Source organism: Typha angustifolia, chromosome 15 (genome assembly GCF_048772165.1).
Source record: "Typha angustifolia cultivar Huaian chromosome 15, ASM4877216v1, whole genome shotgun sequence".
Classification (NCBI taxonomy): Eukaryota; Viridiplantae; Streptophyta; class Magnoliopsida; order Poales; family Typhaceae; genus Typha; species Typha angustifolia.
The window spans coordinates 16,323,425-16,342,184 of NC_133253.1; the positions used below are offsets into that span (position 1 = coordinate 16,323,425).

General features: G+C 37.3%; 3 protein-coding genes across 3 annotated transcripts; 1 reads left to right on the forward strand and 2 right to left on the reverse strand.

The window, feature by feature from the left end:
- Nucleotides 1-126: 126 nt before the first annotated feature.
- Nucleotides 127-5,602, reverse strand: LOC140777458 (casein kinase 1-like protein HD16). The gene is made up of 16 exons (XM_073121593.1): nt 4,939-5,602; nt 3,636-3,770; nt 3,473-3,546; nt 3,228-3,297; nt 3,041-3,096; nt 2,877-2,948; nt 2,655-2,749; nt 2,457-2,523; nt 2,137-2,266; nt 1,830-2,048; nt 1,596-1,738; nt 1,348-1,522; nt 1,122-1,212; nt 882-1,039; nt 587-775; nt 127-502 (listed from the first exon to the last, which is right to left on the reverse strand). Exons 1-16 carry the CDS (start codon nt 5,254-5,256, stop codon nt 443-445), a joined length of 2,052 nt encoding a protein of 683 aa, XP_072977694.1. The 5' UTR covers nt 5,257-5,602; the 3' UTR covers nt 127-442.
- Nucleotides 5,603-10,838: 5,236 nt separating this feature from the next.
- LOC140778671 (lachrymatory-factor synthase-like) lies at nt 10,839-11,698 on the forward strand. The gene has a single exon (XM_073123495.1). The coding sequence runs from the start codon at nt 11,020-11,022 to the stop codon at nt 11,569-11,571; it is 552 nt and encodes a 183-aa protein (XP_072979596.1). The 5' UTR covers nt 10,839-11,019; the 3' UTR covers nt 11,572-11,698.
- Nucleotides 11,699-13,053: 1,355 nt separating this feature from the next.
- LOC140778386 (uncharacterized) lies at nt 13,054-17,389 on the reverse strand. Its single transcript, XM_073123071.1, has 7 exons — nt 16,844-17,389; nt 16,103-16,141; nt 15,694-15,764; nt 15,004-15,068; nt 14,799-14,888; nt 14,607-14,699; nt 13,054-13,674 (listed from the first exon to the last, which is right to left on the reverse strand). Exons 1-7 carry the CDS (start codon nt 17,293-17,295, stop codon nt 13,258-13,260), a joined length of 1,227 nt encoding a protein of 408 aa, XP_072979172.1. The 5' UTR covers nt 17,296-17,389; the 3' UTR covers nt 13,054-13,257.
- Between the last annotated feature and the right edge of the window lie 1,371 nt (nt 17,390-18,760).

The window sequence follows — 18,760 nt, forward strand, 5'->3', positions numbered from 1 at the left end:
CATCTTTATCAAATTATGTGACTTCCTGATGATAATATAAAAAAAAATTAAGACATGGCAGGATTCTGACAAAAAGCAAATAACAGAAGCTAATGAGTGCTTCTGTAAAGTGCACATGATATCTAATTGGCAGCAACTGCTTAGGAGATCAAGCTCCAAACCCATGCATCTCTAATTAATAAGTGAACAATTAATTACTTTACAAGCCTAAAAATAATTAGAGATGCCTAATACATCAGTTGATAGCTAAGATCTCCTAATTGACAATGATGTTACGCGATCTGTTAGTTGTTTGATAAATGAGAGAAAGGAGACTGCTAACAAAACATCGCAGATCAAAATTCCCTGCCCAAATTTAATACTACACATACCCATAAAGGAAACGGGATCTCTGGCTGCATCAGTGGGCATTTTTTCCACCATTCATATGAAAGTTTACACCTCATGAAACTGTTCTGCCATAGCAAACAGATGCAATATAGAGATTCTTCGCCCATTTTTCCTGCAAACAGATAGATTGGTTCATGTAACAGCTTGATCAACCAAAATTTCAAGCAAGGGAAAGGAGGAATAATCATGAACACACCTTTACATGTTGACTGGGAAAAGCAGAAGTTCTAAGTGTTTCTTGTGTCTCATCTGTAGGTTTTCTTCTAGGTACACTCAAAACAAAGGCTGCCTGATCGCATGTTGCAGCAGTTGCAGTAATACGGAAACCATTATCCCACCTCCGATGAATGCCTTCACTGGGATATAAGAAATCAAGCTCCACGACCTGGTAAACAAAAAATAACAAAAATAAAAAAATATTAAGTAAATGCAATCTGAAGTAGAAAATGTGTTACCAACTATCGTACAACATGTAAGGAAATAAAACAGACCTGATCTGAAAAGCCAGCATTCCTGGACATCACAACAGCCCATCTGCTTCCTGCAGTGGCCATGGAAGTGACATAGAAGCCCTCCTTCCATTTTTTGTTTATCCACTTGAAGGGGAATGAGTCGCTAACTTTATACGATTGTTGTGCATATGGTGTGCCTGAGAAGAGTACATCAGTACTTAGCAAACATGCACAAAATTCTAACATCTCCAATGCACAGTAGTGCAATATTGAAATTACCTTTTGACATCACCACCAAGGAACTGCCATTGTTCGTCCCTGCTAGTGCACTGATATAATAGTTTTTCTCCCACTGCTCCATTATCCATTCCTTTAAGCAACCATCCAAGTACAAGACATGAAAAAGCGTAAGTACGTGAATGTTGTAGATGCATTCATAGAAGTTCAGAACCATATTACTGAGACCAACACAAAAAAGAATGAAAAAGACAGATCAAGTATTTACCTTGTGAAGAAAATATGGAGAGAGTTCATAAACTTGAGCAGTATAAGCAGTGCCGGCATCCATAATCAGGGCCCACAAATTTGATGATGAAGCAACTGAGCTTATAAACAGACCATCTTCATTTCCTTTCTCAATATGTTGAGACAGCCTAGCATCTGCAACATTATAGTGGTACCTGAAACACCAATGAGACAAGTGAGACAATGTTCTGCATTCGTTTTATGTCAATAAAGCATACTATTATGCACCTTTGCTTCATAGGCCGCTTAGCATTATAAACACTAATCCATTGGGTTGCAGGCATCCCCATCCGGACCTTCTTTTTTGGCTGCTCTTCATCCTCTTCTTCCATCATTAACCGGCCTCGCTTTTGGCCAACCTGATATACAAGCTATATAGCATCGGAACACAAAATCAGATCATAAGCTAGTAAAGGAGAAAGGAAAAATGTAGAATAATGGTAGAAACAACACTTAACACACCTTCTGGGCACCATCTGTGTTAATCGGCCTAACATCTGGATTGGTACCTACTATGCCATCAAAAAGAGAGATGCATTTTGCATAATTAGGTTCTTCATCAAACTTTAAGTTCACCACATACTCAACAAAGTGCCGGAAGGGTTGTGGACAAAAGCAGCAGAGAGACTCTGGGGAGGTTGCCATCTTTTTCTTGCAGACAAGGAAACCTTTATTCTCACCCTTCAAGCACAAAAAGGAAAAAAAAAGTCATAAGAAAAAAATAAACAGATGAGATCCCAATATAAACTATGGTTTCAAATATACTGACCTGGTACCCTTGCCAAGGTAGGCGGCCACGAAGAAGAAAAATGAGTGTGTATGCAAGGGATTCTAAATCATCTCTCCTGCTCCCAGTCCTTCCCAGATGAGCATGCACACTTGCATAACGTACAGTTCCCCTGAGATATTGTGGTCGGAAGATCAAGCAATAAGGGCATAGAGCCATAGACAAAGGAAAACAAGGGTAAAGAACCATAAACCACAACTTGATACAATGGTCCACCGTCTACGAACTACTTATAAGGAAAAAACAACTTCATACAATAAAAAAAACACCACTATTTGATCAACATGACTCTGATATTTAACCTGAAAACATCTGGTCTCTGGTCATACTCAACATGCTGCCCTGTAGCAGTGTCCCTCCATTTAGTGGCTGATGGTGTAAAAGTTTAGAAAAAAAAAACAAAGTAAAAAGTGTTAGTTGACATATAACTAAGAGAAAAGGTAAAATGCATGTCAAATATATCTGACAGAACAAAATGTCGGATAAAACTACTAAATTACCTAATCCAAGGTCAACTAGGAAAAGATTCTTCTCTTCTGGAGTGCCAGGAGGACCAAGCAAGAAATTCTCAGGCTTTACATCACCATGCACATATCTATCATATACAGTGAATTGCAATTACGTATTAACACCATCAGGGCATAATTTTTCTATATGAAGCAAGAAAAACAAAGACCCTCAAGAATGTGTCAATATAATTAGGTGATAAAGAATATTCCTACCCCTTAGAGTGTATCTTCTCTATAATGGAGATGGCTTCAATAGCAATACATGCCACCATTTCAATGGACATACTGCAAGGCTTAGAAAGACAACATAGATCAGTATATTTATAAAGAAACTTGTAAAACAAAGTGAAATGACCAGCTAAAATTGGAACACTCACGTGTGAGAATTATTATTCCAGACATCCCATAGACTCGGGCCCAACATATCCATAACCTGCAATATTGATTATCATAAACTACTACATGGAGCAACTAAAATGGTAATCCAAATGAAATGAACAATGTAATAGCCTACTATAACATATCATTAAAGCCAACAAAACTCAATAGAATCTGCTCCATTACCATGACATAATAGTCACCTTGGCGTCCTTTGTAATGGACCCTAGGTACACCATGAACGCCACCAAGAGTGCTACAAGATGGAGGCCATAGTCAGATAGGCAAAATGCATCTTCAAGCTAAACTCTCTATTTATAAAAAAGAACACTGTCGATGGTGACCGCATAAAGAAATTTAAAGACAAGCAACTCACAATAACCAAATATACAAAGGAAAAAAACAGATGGATAAATTTAAATAGTACCCACTTGTAAACCTGCCATTCATAAGGAGGGCCGTGATTACATCCTTTGCTGCTACAGTGTTCAAATTTCAAGGCAACCTGGATAAACAGAAAAATGAACACAGGCACAAAGATATGAGTTTCAGTTAAAGGACGAAATAATAAAAGAGAAACACAAAGAATAACACCTCTAGAGCACTCGCTCCAATAGTCCGATCACTTGCATTGGCAGCAGAAATACGACGGCCAACATATACTTGTCCAAATCCTCCCTTTCCGAGCTTCCTCTCAAGTCTATACGTTGGAGAATTACCAACGTGGACCTATGACAAAGAAACAAAGGTGCATAAGCAAACTGCAAAATGAGCATTGCAGAACATCACCTTTGAACAAATATGGGAATATCATAAGGACAAATATTGAAGATTTTCAACTATCAAACACAATTCACATCTGAGATTCTATTCCATCTAAATAACAAGCTAAAGAACAACCACATTGAAAGAAAATCAGAGAGAGCAGAACCGAAGATTACATCATCGTGATATTATCTCCTACTATAGGCACGTACATCAATCTATTTTCTATTTTCTCCTATTCTACTTGCTACATTATGCTGCACTTGGTGACAACAACAGTGTTAGCATTCACATCAATGTAAGAAGGGATAATATCTTTAAGTGATCTAGTTGCCATCTTAAATTATATAGGTTAACGCTGCCCAATTGTTCCATTCAAGTAAGGTACTAGAGTGGAACCCAGCGTGAAACACTTCAGGTTGTATAATCCGATCCAACTCTTTCCAGAGCGTGACACAGGATATGCACAAGTTGAACCAAGCATGCCACTAGGCTCACTGCAGTAGAAGGCTCAATGTAATTGTTACTTAAGTGAAGAGAGAGTGCATGTAAGTGCAGCTATGGTGAAACAATAACCTAGACGATAATTAGGGGAAGAAGACACAAAAGAAGGGACTGAAAAACTGACTTGAAGGAAGTTTTTAAGTTGGTGCCTCACCCTAGAAAAAGTCTCCCAGTAGATGGTATCAACAGTCCCATACATCATCAACCTAATAGAAACACTAGTATTTGAATAGTAGAAGAACAAAACCTGTTACAACTACCATATATATGTACTTCTGGAATTAAATCCAATAGTGTAGGCTAATCTCCAAAGTGCTTTGATCATTTTCCTTTCAATTGATCTGCTAGTCTTCTTTATGACCTTCAAACAAAATTTGGAACTCTTACCAAAAACCCAGAACAGAAGCTAGAATTGCAGTCTAATTTTTGTTCTGTGATGGATAAGCAATAAACGCAGAATGAACCATCGATTTTTAAAATAAAAAAAAACCGACCTTTAATATTTTTATTGAAGCAGATAAGCGAATCGAATGATAAGTGCATTTGGTTAAGTGAGATAATGCCTGATTAAAGGGTTCGATTTTTAGACCAAATTGTACGACAATAGGACAAAACACTAACGACCAACCTTTTCCGGGAGGGGAGCGATACTGCCCTCGTCCTCCGCACCAGCGATCTTATCCGCGCTCCTCGCGCCGCTGTCGAACTCATCCATCTTCCTCTCCCCGACTCCTTCCTCCTCGTCCTTCTTCTCCTCCCCGATCTCTCCTCCTCCCTCAAGCAATCCGATCTCCTCGTTCCTCTCAGCCGACTTCGTCACAACGATCTCATCACACGTTTGCTTGCTCCTTGCCGCCCTCCTCCTCCTCTTCGTCACTCTCTCCTCCGTTGCTATCGGATTCGGGTTTGCCCGGCCCCTGCGCGCTCCGCTCCGGAGCTCCGGCATCCTTCACCGCAGGAATCCCATCGTCCCGCCGGAAGCCCTAGGTTTCTCAATCTCAGGAACCATAGGTTGCGAGAGGCAGGAATGATTCGACGGCGGAGAAGGAGGATCGACGGCGGAGATCGCCGATTGAGGAGATTGTCTTTCCTGGATAGTTGCGGGGAGAAGAGATCGGGAGCTAGGGTTTCGCACGAACGAGGTTGGGGGGAAGCGCGGGTGGGGAGAGCGAGTGGGAAGAGCGAGGTTTGGGCTCGAGGCTTTGGAGACCGCCGACAAACGACAAGGCGATGACAGCCGACAAGAGGATATGGAATTTTTCTAGCCGAGAGTACCAATGTCTGAGAAGCAATTAAGGGCGTGGCCGGTGAACGACGTGTTAGCCTTTTTTATTTTTCACTAATTACTTTTCTCTTTTTCTTTTTGTGAGTGAGAAATTGGATGATTACTTATTATGAAACGTGATAAGGATTAAGGAATGGTTAGTTATAGCGGTTGATCCTAATGACAGAAGTTATGAGCTTTGATCCCTGTGGTTAGATATTTATAGAAGTTTGCACCAGAAATTATAGTATATTGTGACTTATTTTTTAAGGTAATTAAGATAGTTGTCTAACTTATATATTAAAAAAATATAATTTATTTATCTAAGCTATGATTAGCTTACAAACTCATTTATTAAAAAAAAGATAAGATAAAATATATAGAAAATAGCGTGATACACAAAGAAATCAAAGATGATAGGTCTTGTATAATTATGATTAGCCCCAAAAGATTATTCTTTCATTGATATATTATCACAAAAGGAATTCTTTAGGTTTAATACTATGTGCATAAACGAGATAAAGAATAATTTTACTTAGATTTTTTAAACTATTGTATTTTTTATATACTTATTTTGAATTATTTTAAAATAAAATAGACCTCATAAATTATTAAAGACCTCCACCCTTTTTATTTTTATTTTAGAAGAATGGAGAAATTTATTAACTTCTACTATTATAAAAGACTATATTAGGGTTTGGGACTAAAATCAGTAAAAGATTAACGAAAAAGACTCAACCAAGTACAACAATATCCTAAGGTTTTATTCCAATTCCCAATCAAATCGGCAACACAATTAACTTTTCTAAGAAGGTGAAGCATGTCTACTGGAATTATAGGAGGCCTTGTACACGCGATTTGGTGTGATTATAAGTATACGTATACCTATAGAGTCCTAATTGATTTCTGCCTGTCGAATTGTAGTTGTACAAAGATCAGTCCCTTGACAGAGAACTTGGGCCAGACCATACTATCTCTTGGGCCCTTTGGGCTTTAGATCTCTTCTTCTTCTTCTTCTTCTTCTTTGCAATATTAATGCAGTCCTTTTCCCAAGGATGATTATTATGTCACAAAAAATTGAATTGACAATTTTAAGTCAGATTTTATATTTTTTGAGGGAAAGCTTGAAGACAGATTTCGTTTGTTCGATTAGAAGAATATAAGCCAGAAGAAGAGGAGCTAGAGCTAGAGCTTGAACAAGTACAACAACTTGGCAAACAATTACAACAAAACAATGAAATATATATAGTATGAAAAATTAAGGGAGAATAAATATAGCAAAGTACAACCACGCCAGCGAATTCAGACCATCACCAAAGCTCACCACCAAGAAATCAACACTAAACATAAGGAAAAAAAAGGCAACCAAAACAATAGATGACTTTGACTACCACTATGATAATGGTAGGGGCGAGCCAACAACAAAATTGATAGCGCTGAGGTAAATGGCGGCGCAACCAACAGCAGATCCGATGATGAAGGTGGTAACAGAGAGGGATTCAGTGGTGAGGAAGACAATAAAAAAAATGTGAGGAGGGAGAGCATGATAAGAGTTTCAAGCTCGAAGAAATGATGGTCAAGTAGGATGAGGGAAGGGAAGGAGAGGAGAAGGAGATTACCGACAATAGTGAAGAGAAACCCTTTTTAGATAGGAGGAAGGAACCAAACCCTAGAGCTAGGGTCAATGGATGCAAAAAATCACTAGTTAGAAAATTTAAAAGTATCACATTTTCCTTTCTTTTGTCCTTTTTCTAGCTCTCTAGCTCTTTATTTCTCTAATTTATCTCCCACCGTTACCACCAAAATTACTATCTTCACCCCTACCACTACCTCCACTATACCTACTACCCTATCACTACCGCTACCACTATCTTCATCAACAACACTCGCTATTATCATCACATCGTATCACTACCATAACCTTCACCGTCACCACTGTCATTAATTTTTACTAGTATATACCACTACCACCACCTTATCTAACTTCATCCACCACCACAACAACTCACCACCATGCCACCATTTTCACTACCACTGTCACCTAAGCATTATTAGTACTAACATCAACACCATTTTCACCATTAACTCTCCACAACTGTCGCTGCGACCACCACCCAAGCACCACTACTATCACCGTCATCAACCATTACCCCTAGTCACGAGTTATTATCATCATCGTCATCACCACACAAAGACTACCGCCACCATCCTAACCAAGCATCACCATTGACATCACCACCTTCACCCCTAATCATGATACCAACTGATTTGATTAAATTCGTAACAGTTTTTAAACATATTTAATAATGAAAATTTCAATGGCAATTTTGTTAAATCTATCTATTTGATTTTTTTTTCTCAAATTTGGATATGTTGTCGTTCTTAAAAATAGATTTTCAACAAATCTAAGATCTCAGGGTTTAAACTATTAGATATTGAGATATTGATCAATAATGGTTGAAGGTTAAGATTGTTTTGTGCAGTAATGCGAATTAGAAGATAACTGAGAGGAAAAGAAAATGGAGAGGAAGCTAACCCTTCGAGACAAGAGTGGTGTGGCAAAATGAAGGGTGCAGCGGCCAAGAATGGCAACCTAGAAAGGAAAGAGATTAATCCGACAGAAGAGGCAGCAATGATTGACGAGAGGGAGAGGGAGAAGTTGAGGTTGGGGCTAAGTTGAGATCAAAGAAGGTAAGGAACTATAAGGCTTGAGCCAAATAATTCTTCCTTAATTTATTGCTTTATAAAATTAGAGCTACACTCCACGTATATATAGAGGCTAACCATAAACAAACTAAATAACTTAGTTAAATTAGTTTTTTTTTATCATTCTAGGATTAGTTTTTTGTTTTGTCATAAATAGAGTCCAAATTTGTGGAAACTTTGAATACGAAAATTCTAAATCATAATGTCGCTGATCTTATTCAATTGGTTATATAATATTTGAATGTTAGATGTATATCTTCTAAAATTTCTTGAAACTATGCAGAGCTAGATTTTGCCAATGAAATAAATTTTAACTTAGTAAGACTCACTAAATCGTATGAGCAGATTAGATAAATAGAGCTAATCCACTAAGTTTAATGTCCTTAAAATGTGATCCAACATCCAATCACCACCTTTACCCCTATCCCAATCACCACTATTTATCAATTTCACTACTGTTATCACTTCACCACCATCATCACCACCTTGCTAGCACCACTATCACCACTAGCCCACGGCCACTATCATTCCACCACCCACCACCCACCACCCACCACCAACATGGTTAATTAGTCACCAACACATAATTAGAATGTTATCCATGCTTGTTAGTAACACAGCTTTGCTCACCTTCAACCTTAACACAATCAAATAAATAGACACTTACAAAAAATTAATACACACAATTCGAAAAAATGTAAATTAAATAAGTGTACATACTAAAGGTAAAATTTTAATAGAGGCCAACATTCTATTAAATCTTATATCTAACATAATAACAAATTGAGATGCAAAAATTGATGCACATCTTTTTAAACTAATAATCTATAAATTAAATAAATGATACACAAGATTAGTCTTTATTAAAATTTTATTTATAATATGTTTTAATTAAATTTATTTATATCGTTAGTTTAAAATATGTGCATTAACTTTTCATAAATATGCATTGATTTGATTTTATACCTTTGTGTGTATTAGTAATTTAAAATATGTACATTAATTTTTTCTTAGCGTGGATCGTCTTATATGATAGAATAATAATCTCTATTAAAATTTATTTCTAATGTGTATTACTTATTCAACATGTATGTATCATATGTCCAAAATATAAGCATAATTTTTTTTTATAAGTGTTCATCACTTGATATTATGCTAGAAATAAATTTTGGTAGAATGTTAGGTTTAAAATTTCATTTCTAATGTGCAATATCGCTTATTTAATTTCTAGTGTGAATGTTAGAGTGGTGGTGATAGAGCTTGGGTGAAGATGATGTAGCATTAGTGGGTGGTGTTAGTGGCTACAATACTATGGAGTGATGGTAGTGGTGCTCGGTGATGGCCAAGGTGGTAGTAGCAAAAATGGTGGTGGTAGGTTTATAACGGTGGTTGTTATGGTGGTGATAGTGAAGATAATTATGGTGGGATGTTGGTAGTTATTAAGGAGATGGTGATAATAAAAGTGATGGTCATGGTGCTAATTAAAACAAGGACTACAGTTAAATTATTAAATGTTGTACTTATTTTTCAAGGACTACTAAGATGATCGTGAATTTGATATAAGCTGACTTATATGGTCCATATGTGTCATTAATATAGTTAGTGTGTCAATAAAAAAATACAAGAGAGTCATATATAATTTGAGCGGATGCATCAAAGCAGTCAGTTGCATAAGATTAATACATTATTATAAATTTAATAATGCACACAAATTAAAAGTATGGGTCAACCTGTACCAAACTTTAATTCCACTAAAAAAATAGATCTTATATCTTTGCTCATTAGTTTTATACATTACGAGGTTTGCGATTGTATTCAATATATAATACATGGACCTATATATTGCCTATGCCTTGTAAGTTTTTATGTAACATGTTTTAATATTTTCAAGGGATTTATTTCAAACTCGGCCAAAAGTAGTTGACTAGATCTTTTCACGTCAATAGTTGCACTTCAACAATCCTATTACATTTGTGTCGTTGTGTTGATCACATGTTTGAGTCTTCCCTTCGCCATAGTGCATGAACAGCCCTACATATGTCTTGTTGCACGACTTTTGAGATCTCGGTTATCAACAAAGAGAAATAAGTTATTAATTCTTTTGAGATTAAGATAGTATATATATATATATATATATATATATATGTAAACAGGAACTATTGAATACGTGATACGTGTCCATAAAGAGAGACTTAATGGGTCGTGTAACTTTTGTTTCTTTCTTTTGTCCTTTATGCCTTTCCTCTCTAAATTAAGGAAATTAAACATAATTAAGCTACAGCCCACGTGCAACCCACTTGTAATCCACGTGATTTGGTTTACAAATAATGCTAGTACTATGGCGAGTGAGAAATATTACAAAAGGACGACATTTTGAAGGTTTAGGTGTGATTAATCCTATTTTAATTTGAAATTTATAGGAGAATTCAACTATCTGCAGTCCTTTTGGTATTTGGGCAAGCCCATCAATAAATTTACTAGCTTTTATATATATATATATATATATAGAGAGAGAGAGAGAGAGAGAGAGAGAGAGAGAGAGAGAGAGAGAGAGAATGTATCAAAAGACTTCCTCCATAACTCCATTATAAATATTCCCATGTTCTCATGTATATAGACTTCCTCCCTTCTCCTCTCCTTTCTTTAAAAATAATAATAAAAAAATAATAAAATTAAAAAAAAGCTACACCACCATATTAATAATAGCCGACCCTGTCGCCCCTGTCCATCTCATCCACCATGGAGGAAACCAAGCAACAAAAATGGCAAGGCAAGGCCTCCTCCAGCCTCCCCACCGCCAACCCAGACGCAGCCTGGTCCCTGCTCTCCAAATTCTGCGACATCCACCTCTACCTCCCCGGCGTCGCGATATGCGAGAGGGTAGCCGGCACGGAGGGCCAACCGGGCTGCGTCCGCTACGTGTCAAATACCGCGGGCGACAGCGGGGAGGCGGTGAGCTGGGCGAGGGAGGAGCTGGTGGCGTTCGACGCGGCAGGCCGGCGGTTTAGCTACTCTGTGAATGAGAACAACTTAGGGTTTGGGAGGTACCTGGCTACGTTTGAGGTGGTGGGAGAGGAGGGAGGTGGGTGTAGGCTGGAGTGGGGGTTCGAGTGTGAGCCAGTGGTCGGCTGGAGTGAGGAGGGGTTGGTGGGTTATCTTCATGCAGGGGTGAAGGCCATTGGGGAGAGGCTGGAGGAAGCCCTAAAAGGTAAAGAAGATGATGATGCTAATGCTAACACTGATACTAATGCTAAAGCTGATGCTGATGTTACTACCACTAGGAGTGGATGAGAGGTGTGTGATGGATCTCAGTTTGTTTGTTCTTTTTAAGAATTGGATGTTTGTGTAGTTTGATTGTGATGTTAAGGGTAGTGGCATATTGTTTGATTTGGAAACATTAATATCATTATTATGAGTATGTACAAGTTTTTTTTTTTTAAAAATATATTTAAACAAGAACAAGTATTTCTATTTTGCTATCATTTAATTGATGAGGAAGTATCCATGTTTAAAAAATAAAAGTAGTATTTTGGAAATTTTACCTGCAAAAGAAAACTCCAAAAGATATATAATATTGTGAAGTTTATTTTTCAGAAGATATATATGTATTACCTTGTTAATGTCTCTATCCTTAGATAAGTAGTAGCTTCAAGATCACTAGGGGCAGGTATATATACCCAGAATATTTTAAGTGTCAGCTAGCACCAAGATCCAACAGAAATAAATTCAATATGGCAAGCCATCCAATATTTTGAAAGGGAAAGGTGGCCAGCATGAATATTATATTCCAGAAACGAAGATAAGATTCTTGCAGTGGAAGTTAAAAGGATTGATTTGGCTCTCATGGACAACTTCTTTTCTGTAAGATAGCTAGGTTTGGTGAGCTTTTAGCTTTACATCTTATTATTTATTATCTATCATCTATCATCTATTCATAAGCAGCTTGAGTTTTTAAATTAACTAATTAGCAAAGAGCTCATATATTTCTCCCATACTAATTAAAACAATGATTTTAAGTGGTAAACAAAATGCAAAAAAATTCTCAGGACAATTGCATATCATGTGAGAGAAGAAGAGGGAAGGCTTATCCTTTGTATAGAACTTCGTGTTAGTTGCAATGCCAGGTGATCTTAAAAGAGGGAAGAGTGCCTTAATTTGCTCACACCCAAAGATTCCATCAGGTTGGAAGAAGGTGCACTCAACTAGGAAGCTGATCATCTGCAGGTACTGCTGCAATTCGTAATTTACTCAGACATTATACCTGATAAGGTTCGGATAAGATTGGGCGGTCTAGAGAGGAGCTCAATTTACAATTATCGATCAATTTAGTTTTCTCTTTGTCCTATCTCTAGTTATTCTCATTAGATTTGTAAGGTAAAATAATATTTATACATCACTGAATCCTTTTCTTTGGTGCAGGTAATTTTCCATCGAATAATTAAAATTTTGACATTTTTACCCTTTATCAATACAAAAATTAGAGGGATTTGAGATGAAATGTTATGACTTAAGAATGTTCATAAAAAAATATATCATTATCCCTACTGGTTATTGTAGACCAAAAGGAGTATTTTAGTTCTTGCATATTAAAAGTGTCAGGCAGTTAATATAGGTCTGAATCACAAGGAGAATAAATAACACAGTTTAATAAGAACTTGGAAATCTGCGTGTATAGATCTTTCTTGATAAAGTTTATAAGAAGAAGATGATGAAATTATAATGATTTATCTAAGACACATCTAGTTGTCTATTTCCTAATCTGCAAAATTAGAATGCAATAGAGTTGAACGTGGCAATAGGTCAATAATATATTGTTTACAGTATGCTTCAACACCCAGGGCTTATCTAAGTTGATTTGCTAACTTGAAAAATCTCAATCCAAACCAATGTAACTAACCAATAGGGTCGATGAACCAGGCCTTTGTTGCCAGGTGCTCTGGCATGAAAAGCTACTGTTCTATGTTTTCCCTGTTATCTTTACAAGCTTTGCTGCTGTAACTTCTTCTCCATCCAACCGATAATATCTGCACCAATTTCATCACGCTCTGGCTCAAAGAGAAGATCATGCAAGAAGCCCTCATAAAGCTTTATATCCTTCTTCCTTGAGGCAGCCTCATTGTATAGTTCTTGAGAAGCCGATGGATCTGTGACCAGATCGGCAGTTCCATGCAGGACCATAAATGGAACAGTGACTTGTTTCATGTTCTGCAGTAGATAAGACGATAGTCGTAGGATCTCATAGCCTGTCCTTACCCTAATTGGCCCAGTGTAGACCAAAGGATCAGAGTATTTAGCTAGAAGAGCAGCAGGGTCCCTTGATACTGGAATGCCCCTTTTGTTTGCTCCCTTGAACTGGAATTTGGGGGCTACGAGTGAAAAAAATGGAGCCACAGCCTGCAAAATAGGGATAAATTGATACCATAGCAATGTTCGCTTTTATTCAACAAAAGCTAGATAAGCCGCTGATGTCCATATGTCATCAATCACTACAGAGAGTTAATAACTAATTTTCTATTTATTTTATTTTCTTTTATAATTTTTTCCAGATCTTGATGAGTGCCTATATATCGAAGATCAACCATATTTAGTGCCTTACGTTTCGTTATCAGAACTCCAGTCTGGGCCTTAAGGACTACAGACGTTAGGAACATTAGCTAGTAAACTTACACCGGCATAAAGGGTACAATAAGCCCTATCAAAAGTTGAGGTCCTTGGTTCAGAAGGAAGAAAAACAAAAGAGCATTTATGGAGGTTGCAATCAGGTCTTATGCAGCGTTTTTGAAATGTTAGATTCATTAATGTACTTCAGGTAGACCAAATAGACTCAGTGAGTAACGGAATCTAACAACTCGAATCATGAGAAATATTATTTTTGAGCAATCACACAATATACTGGTCAATTTTATGAATGTTTTTTCAATGAACTGGTGTGTGCTAATGTAGAAGCTATCATAAAGTTAAAAACAGGGAAAAACAATTTGCACATAAACCTTCTTCAATATGCCAACATTTATAATTTAGAAGGCCATTACATGCTATATGCCCAAGCAAGCAAACTATTGCAGATGTTAAAAAGTAGCAGGAACAATCATTGCCAACAAAGTGAAACAACACAACAAAAGAATATCCATATATCCCAATCTTTTGCTAGATTGTGTCAGAGCGACAGATTTACAGGATTAATCACTAACAGATAATTATTAGATAGATATATGGATTTAGACATACCTAAAACAACATAAATAGTATAAAATATTTACTACATCGAAAAGAAATTCAAATTTAGCTTGATCTGCATGTGAGAATATGGTGAGAAAATGAATTACCCCGACAATAGGATGGGCTGGTTTTACACGCAATGCTGGTGAGGTTAGTATAACTCCTTCCAACATGGCCTCAATTTGAGGATACAAAGCTGCCTGCAAAGTTCCAGCCAGAGATGAGCCAGGGGACCAAGAAACAGATGCAAGCCACAAACTCAAAATTTTAAAGCAAAACCAATAATTCAGGAAGAATACTTTTAAAACCACAGCTCCACCAGTAGAATGACCAAGAAGAAAACAAGGTACACCAGGATTCTCCATTTGGATTTTCTCCAAGAATGTACCCTGTTCATTGGAAGATAAAATAACAGTCATTTTCTGAACCAAGCAACAAATAGAAATATATAATCTGTTAAATTTCTTAAGAACCATTAAATAAATATGAAGTCATTAAACTTACCGTGTCATCAACAACATAATCTAATGAAGGTACATATCCATGCAATCCATCACTACCACCGTGGCCTATCAAAGACCAAGAAGCATCAAGTTATCTTCTACATTCTCATGCAAATTAGCTTGAACATATTTGCAGCAAAAAATTAGTTGCAACCACGAGAACCAGAAGCACGATTTTTTGACAGGTTAAAAAAAAATTGCATTTGAAGTCTTGAACACCAACAACTAAACGGAAACTATAAACAAGCATGCTCAATTGGAAAAATGAACAAATACTTTACTAAACCTGCAAGGCTGCCACTGTGTGGCACTAATTAGTACAGGTCAAGTACTCAAGTGATTGACTCAATAAAAAACACACACCATCAGCATAAAGGTAATGCTTAACAAGCTGAAGATTTGTTTAAGAATTCAGGATTACTGTTCCATCTCAAGATGCATGATGGGAGGTTAACGATAGGATATAGAGGAGAATATGAAAATAGTCTGTCACCAAATTTATGCTGCCACAATAAGTTCTGCTTGTATATGCAGTGATGTTTACAAGATCGGCTAGAGAATAACTAAATTCACTAGAAAGCTGTCTTACATCAGAGTATATATAAACTTGCTTCTGTTGATACACAGCCGACTACTGAGACAAATGAGAAGAGATCTAAGATCTGCAAGATTTCAAGTGCAAATAGCTCACCTGTCCAATCCATTGCATATGTTCCAAAGTTGCATGATGTTAGCTGCTCTGCAAAGCGTGCATACCTTCCACTATAAGTCATAGCCAACACATTATCAGATTCTCCATAACTCAACAGAACACTCATGCTTTTGTAGAGAGTACAGACAGAGTCATCAATTGACTACTGCTTCAGAATATATTCAGCCAAAAGCATGGAATAAAGAGAAAAGCTCATGCCAGGATAATACATAATAAATGGTGGTCATAGTCGGGCTTTAAAGTGACCAAATTGATGTATTCAGTACAAATTGGAATCAGTCACACAAGCAGAAATATATTCTAAGTCTGCATGAACCATCATATACAGAAACTTGAAATGGGAAGGAAAAGTTTAAAGCTTGAAAGAGAAGTTCCTTAGGACTGTTACCTGTGCTCATTAAGCCCGTGAATAATCACCAATATGCCCCTAACAATCCAAAAAGGATAATTCTCATCAAGAACGACACTTTGAGCAGATCATAAACGATTCAACATAAGATTGATAAGAGGATACTTTTGTCAGAAGGGTGATGCAAATAACATGTAGTATTGATCAACACTCTATTAATCGCACAACAACCATCTTTTGAAGAGGCTAAACAATATCCACGAAGTTCCTACGTGAAGTAATAACTCCTGGCTGAATCGGATCAGTAGACATAAGTTTCCCCCTCAACTACATGAAGCATTTCAACTTATGAAATTGCTAAAATAACATTCACAACAAAAGGATCCAAACCAATGACCCACAAGTAGTACCAAATTTATCGAACCTAAGTCCTCTTGTAGAAACGGTATCATTTTTAAATGGCTCTAAGGTGCATAACGAATAACACATACAGAAATATCCTACACTCAGAAAAGTTGAAATTTATTAAAAATTACTCCTTTTTATCGAACATCATCTATAAGAAGTCACAAGGAATTTATTAAGTTTTTGGCATCAATTATGAGATTATCTCTTTTCCCGATAAAAAGTAATCAACCAACTCAATTCCCAAGTTAGAATGAGAAAAGGAGCAACCTTTAGAGTAGCGAAACGATCACTCAACGCGAAAAATCCCTAAAGCCTCGAAAAGTCAAAAGTGGGAGGCCAAAGCCTTACCCGAGAACCCGATAGAGACCTCACCTCAATTCCCCAGACGCCGGGAGCCACGACCGGCAGAAGAGCTCGTTCCTCCTCGGCCCCACGAGCACGAAGGTCTCCCACCTACACCCTCCACCGCCGCCAAGGGAGGACACCACCATCGCCACCTCCTCCGCGAGAGCTCTCCGCCGCCTCACGTCCTCCTCCTCCTCCGTCACCGCCGACCCTCTGATCCACCTCTTCCTCAGCCCGCCTCTCCGCCGAGGAGACGCGAGGGACGGCGGAGCCGTAGACGTTGACGACGAGGACGAGGACGAGGACTTGGAGTTGACGCGGAGGCGGAGGAGGAACCAGAGGAGGATGGCGTGGAGGAAGACAACGACACGCACGAGCGCGGCGCGTGACAGGAGCGACCGCCGCACGTCGCGGGCTAGGGGAATTATACGGCCACTCGCACCGGAGGTGAGCTCCTCCACCGGCAGGGATCGCTCCATCGCCTCCGTCGGCTTGGCTTCTATTCTCCTCTGCGGTCCGCTCTGCCTCTTGTTTTATAGATGAAGCCCCGCCCCCCAACTATACAATTTCCAACTTTTCACCAGTTAAAGAGGTTGTTTTTGCAAATGTTCACGCACGTCGTTGTGGTTGTGATAAGTTTCTATCGTATGGAATATGATAACTATTAAGTACATTTTTATAAGGACGTGAAGGATTTTGCCTTGCAAATTTATTCAATATATTGGGCAAATGGTCTCTTCACCAAATTAAATTCCTTCTTGACTAAATCCTTTAAGACGATTTTATTAGCAGTTGCGGAGAAACCGAGAGGAAGGAAGAGGTCAAATATTTGCAACACAACGAAATTATTCTATAATTCCACAGAAGGCAGGGGGGTGATGTGCAAAACAACGACTGCCTTAAATTAAATCAAGTGGGTCCGCAGTCGTGTGGCATTCTGGTTCTGGTCACCCGCGGAGGAGATATTCGGCCTTCGGGAATTTGCCACGTGTATTATGCGTTTCTTTCCTACGTGGTAGCAGTCTCCGTCCTCGGCTGACATTGTATTACATTATTTCGCGGAGGTAGTTACCGCGCCCCGTTTTATTTAGTTCGAATTTTGAGGACTTTTATTTTATTATTTATTTATTTAATAGTTGGATATTACTAATTTACGACAAAGGTAATGAGTTCCATTCTCATTATAAATATTAGAGTTACTATATTCATGATATCAAATTGATCATAACCATTGCCACATAATTCATAAGGGTATTATATTTGTTGTATTTCCTACATAGTAATAGGAAAATGATGAAAATATAACTAAATTTTACCCACTTGTATTTTAATTGTATGCTGCTTGTGTTAAATAAAAATATATTTACAAAAAAATTCAAATTAATATCAATTCTAAGATTTAAAAATAAAAGCATAGACAAAATCTAACATTACAATTTAGTCAAAACTTCAAGGGATAAAATGATTTAAATCTAAAATATAAGAGAGTAAAATATATAAACTATAATATGTCAGAAAATACTAAAGGTTAATTAGGTTATATTTACCACTAAATTTTTTTATCAGGTACATGGGTCTTTTTAATTTTTAAATATGGTTGGCAAAGTCGAGGTTATGAAATTAATTAACAATATAAGTTTGCTTTCAGAAGTTAGATCAACAAATATTAGTTTAGTTGACCTAATTATACGTTGAAACATGAGGAACGAAGTTAACCTTCGTCCAAAAGGAGTGGTAAAAGAAATGGCGAAGGGCTTATGACATTAATTAACAATTAGCTATGTCTTTGTCTCATTCATACTATGTGCAGAGTATATTAGTTCTATAATCATTGTTTTATAAATAAAATGTCATAATTATATATTATATTAATATAATAATATGTAAATGACCAATTAAATGTTTCTAAGAAACTTAGTGTTGTTACTGTTTGTTGCGGGTAAG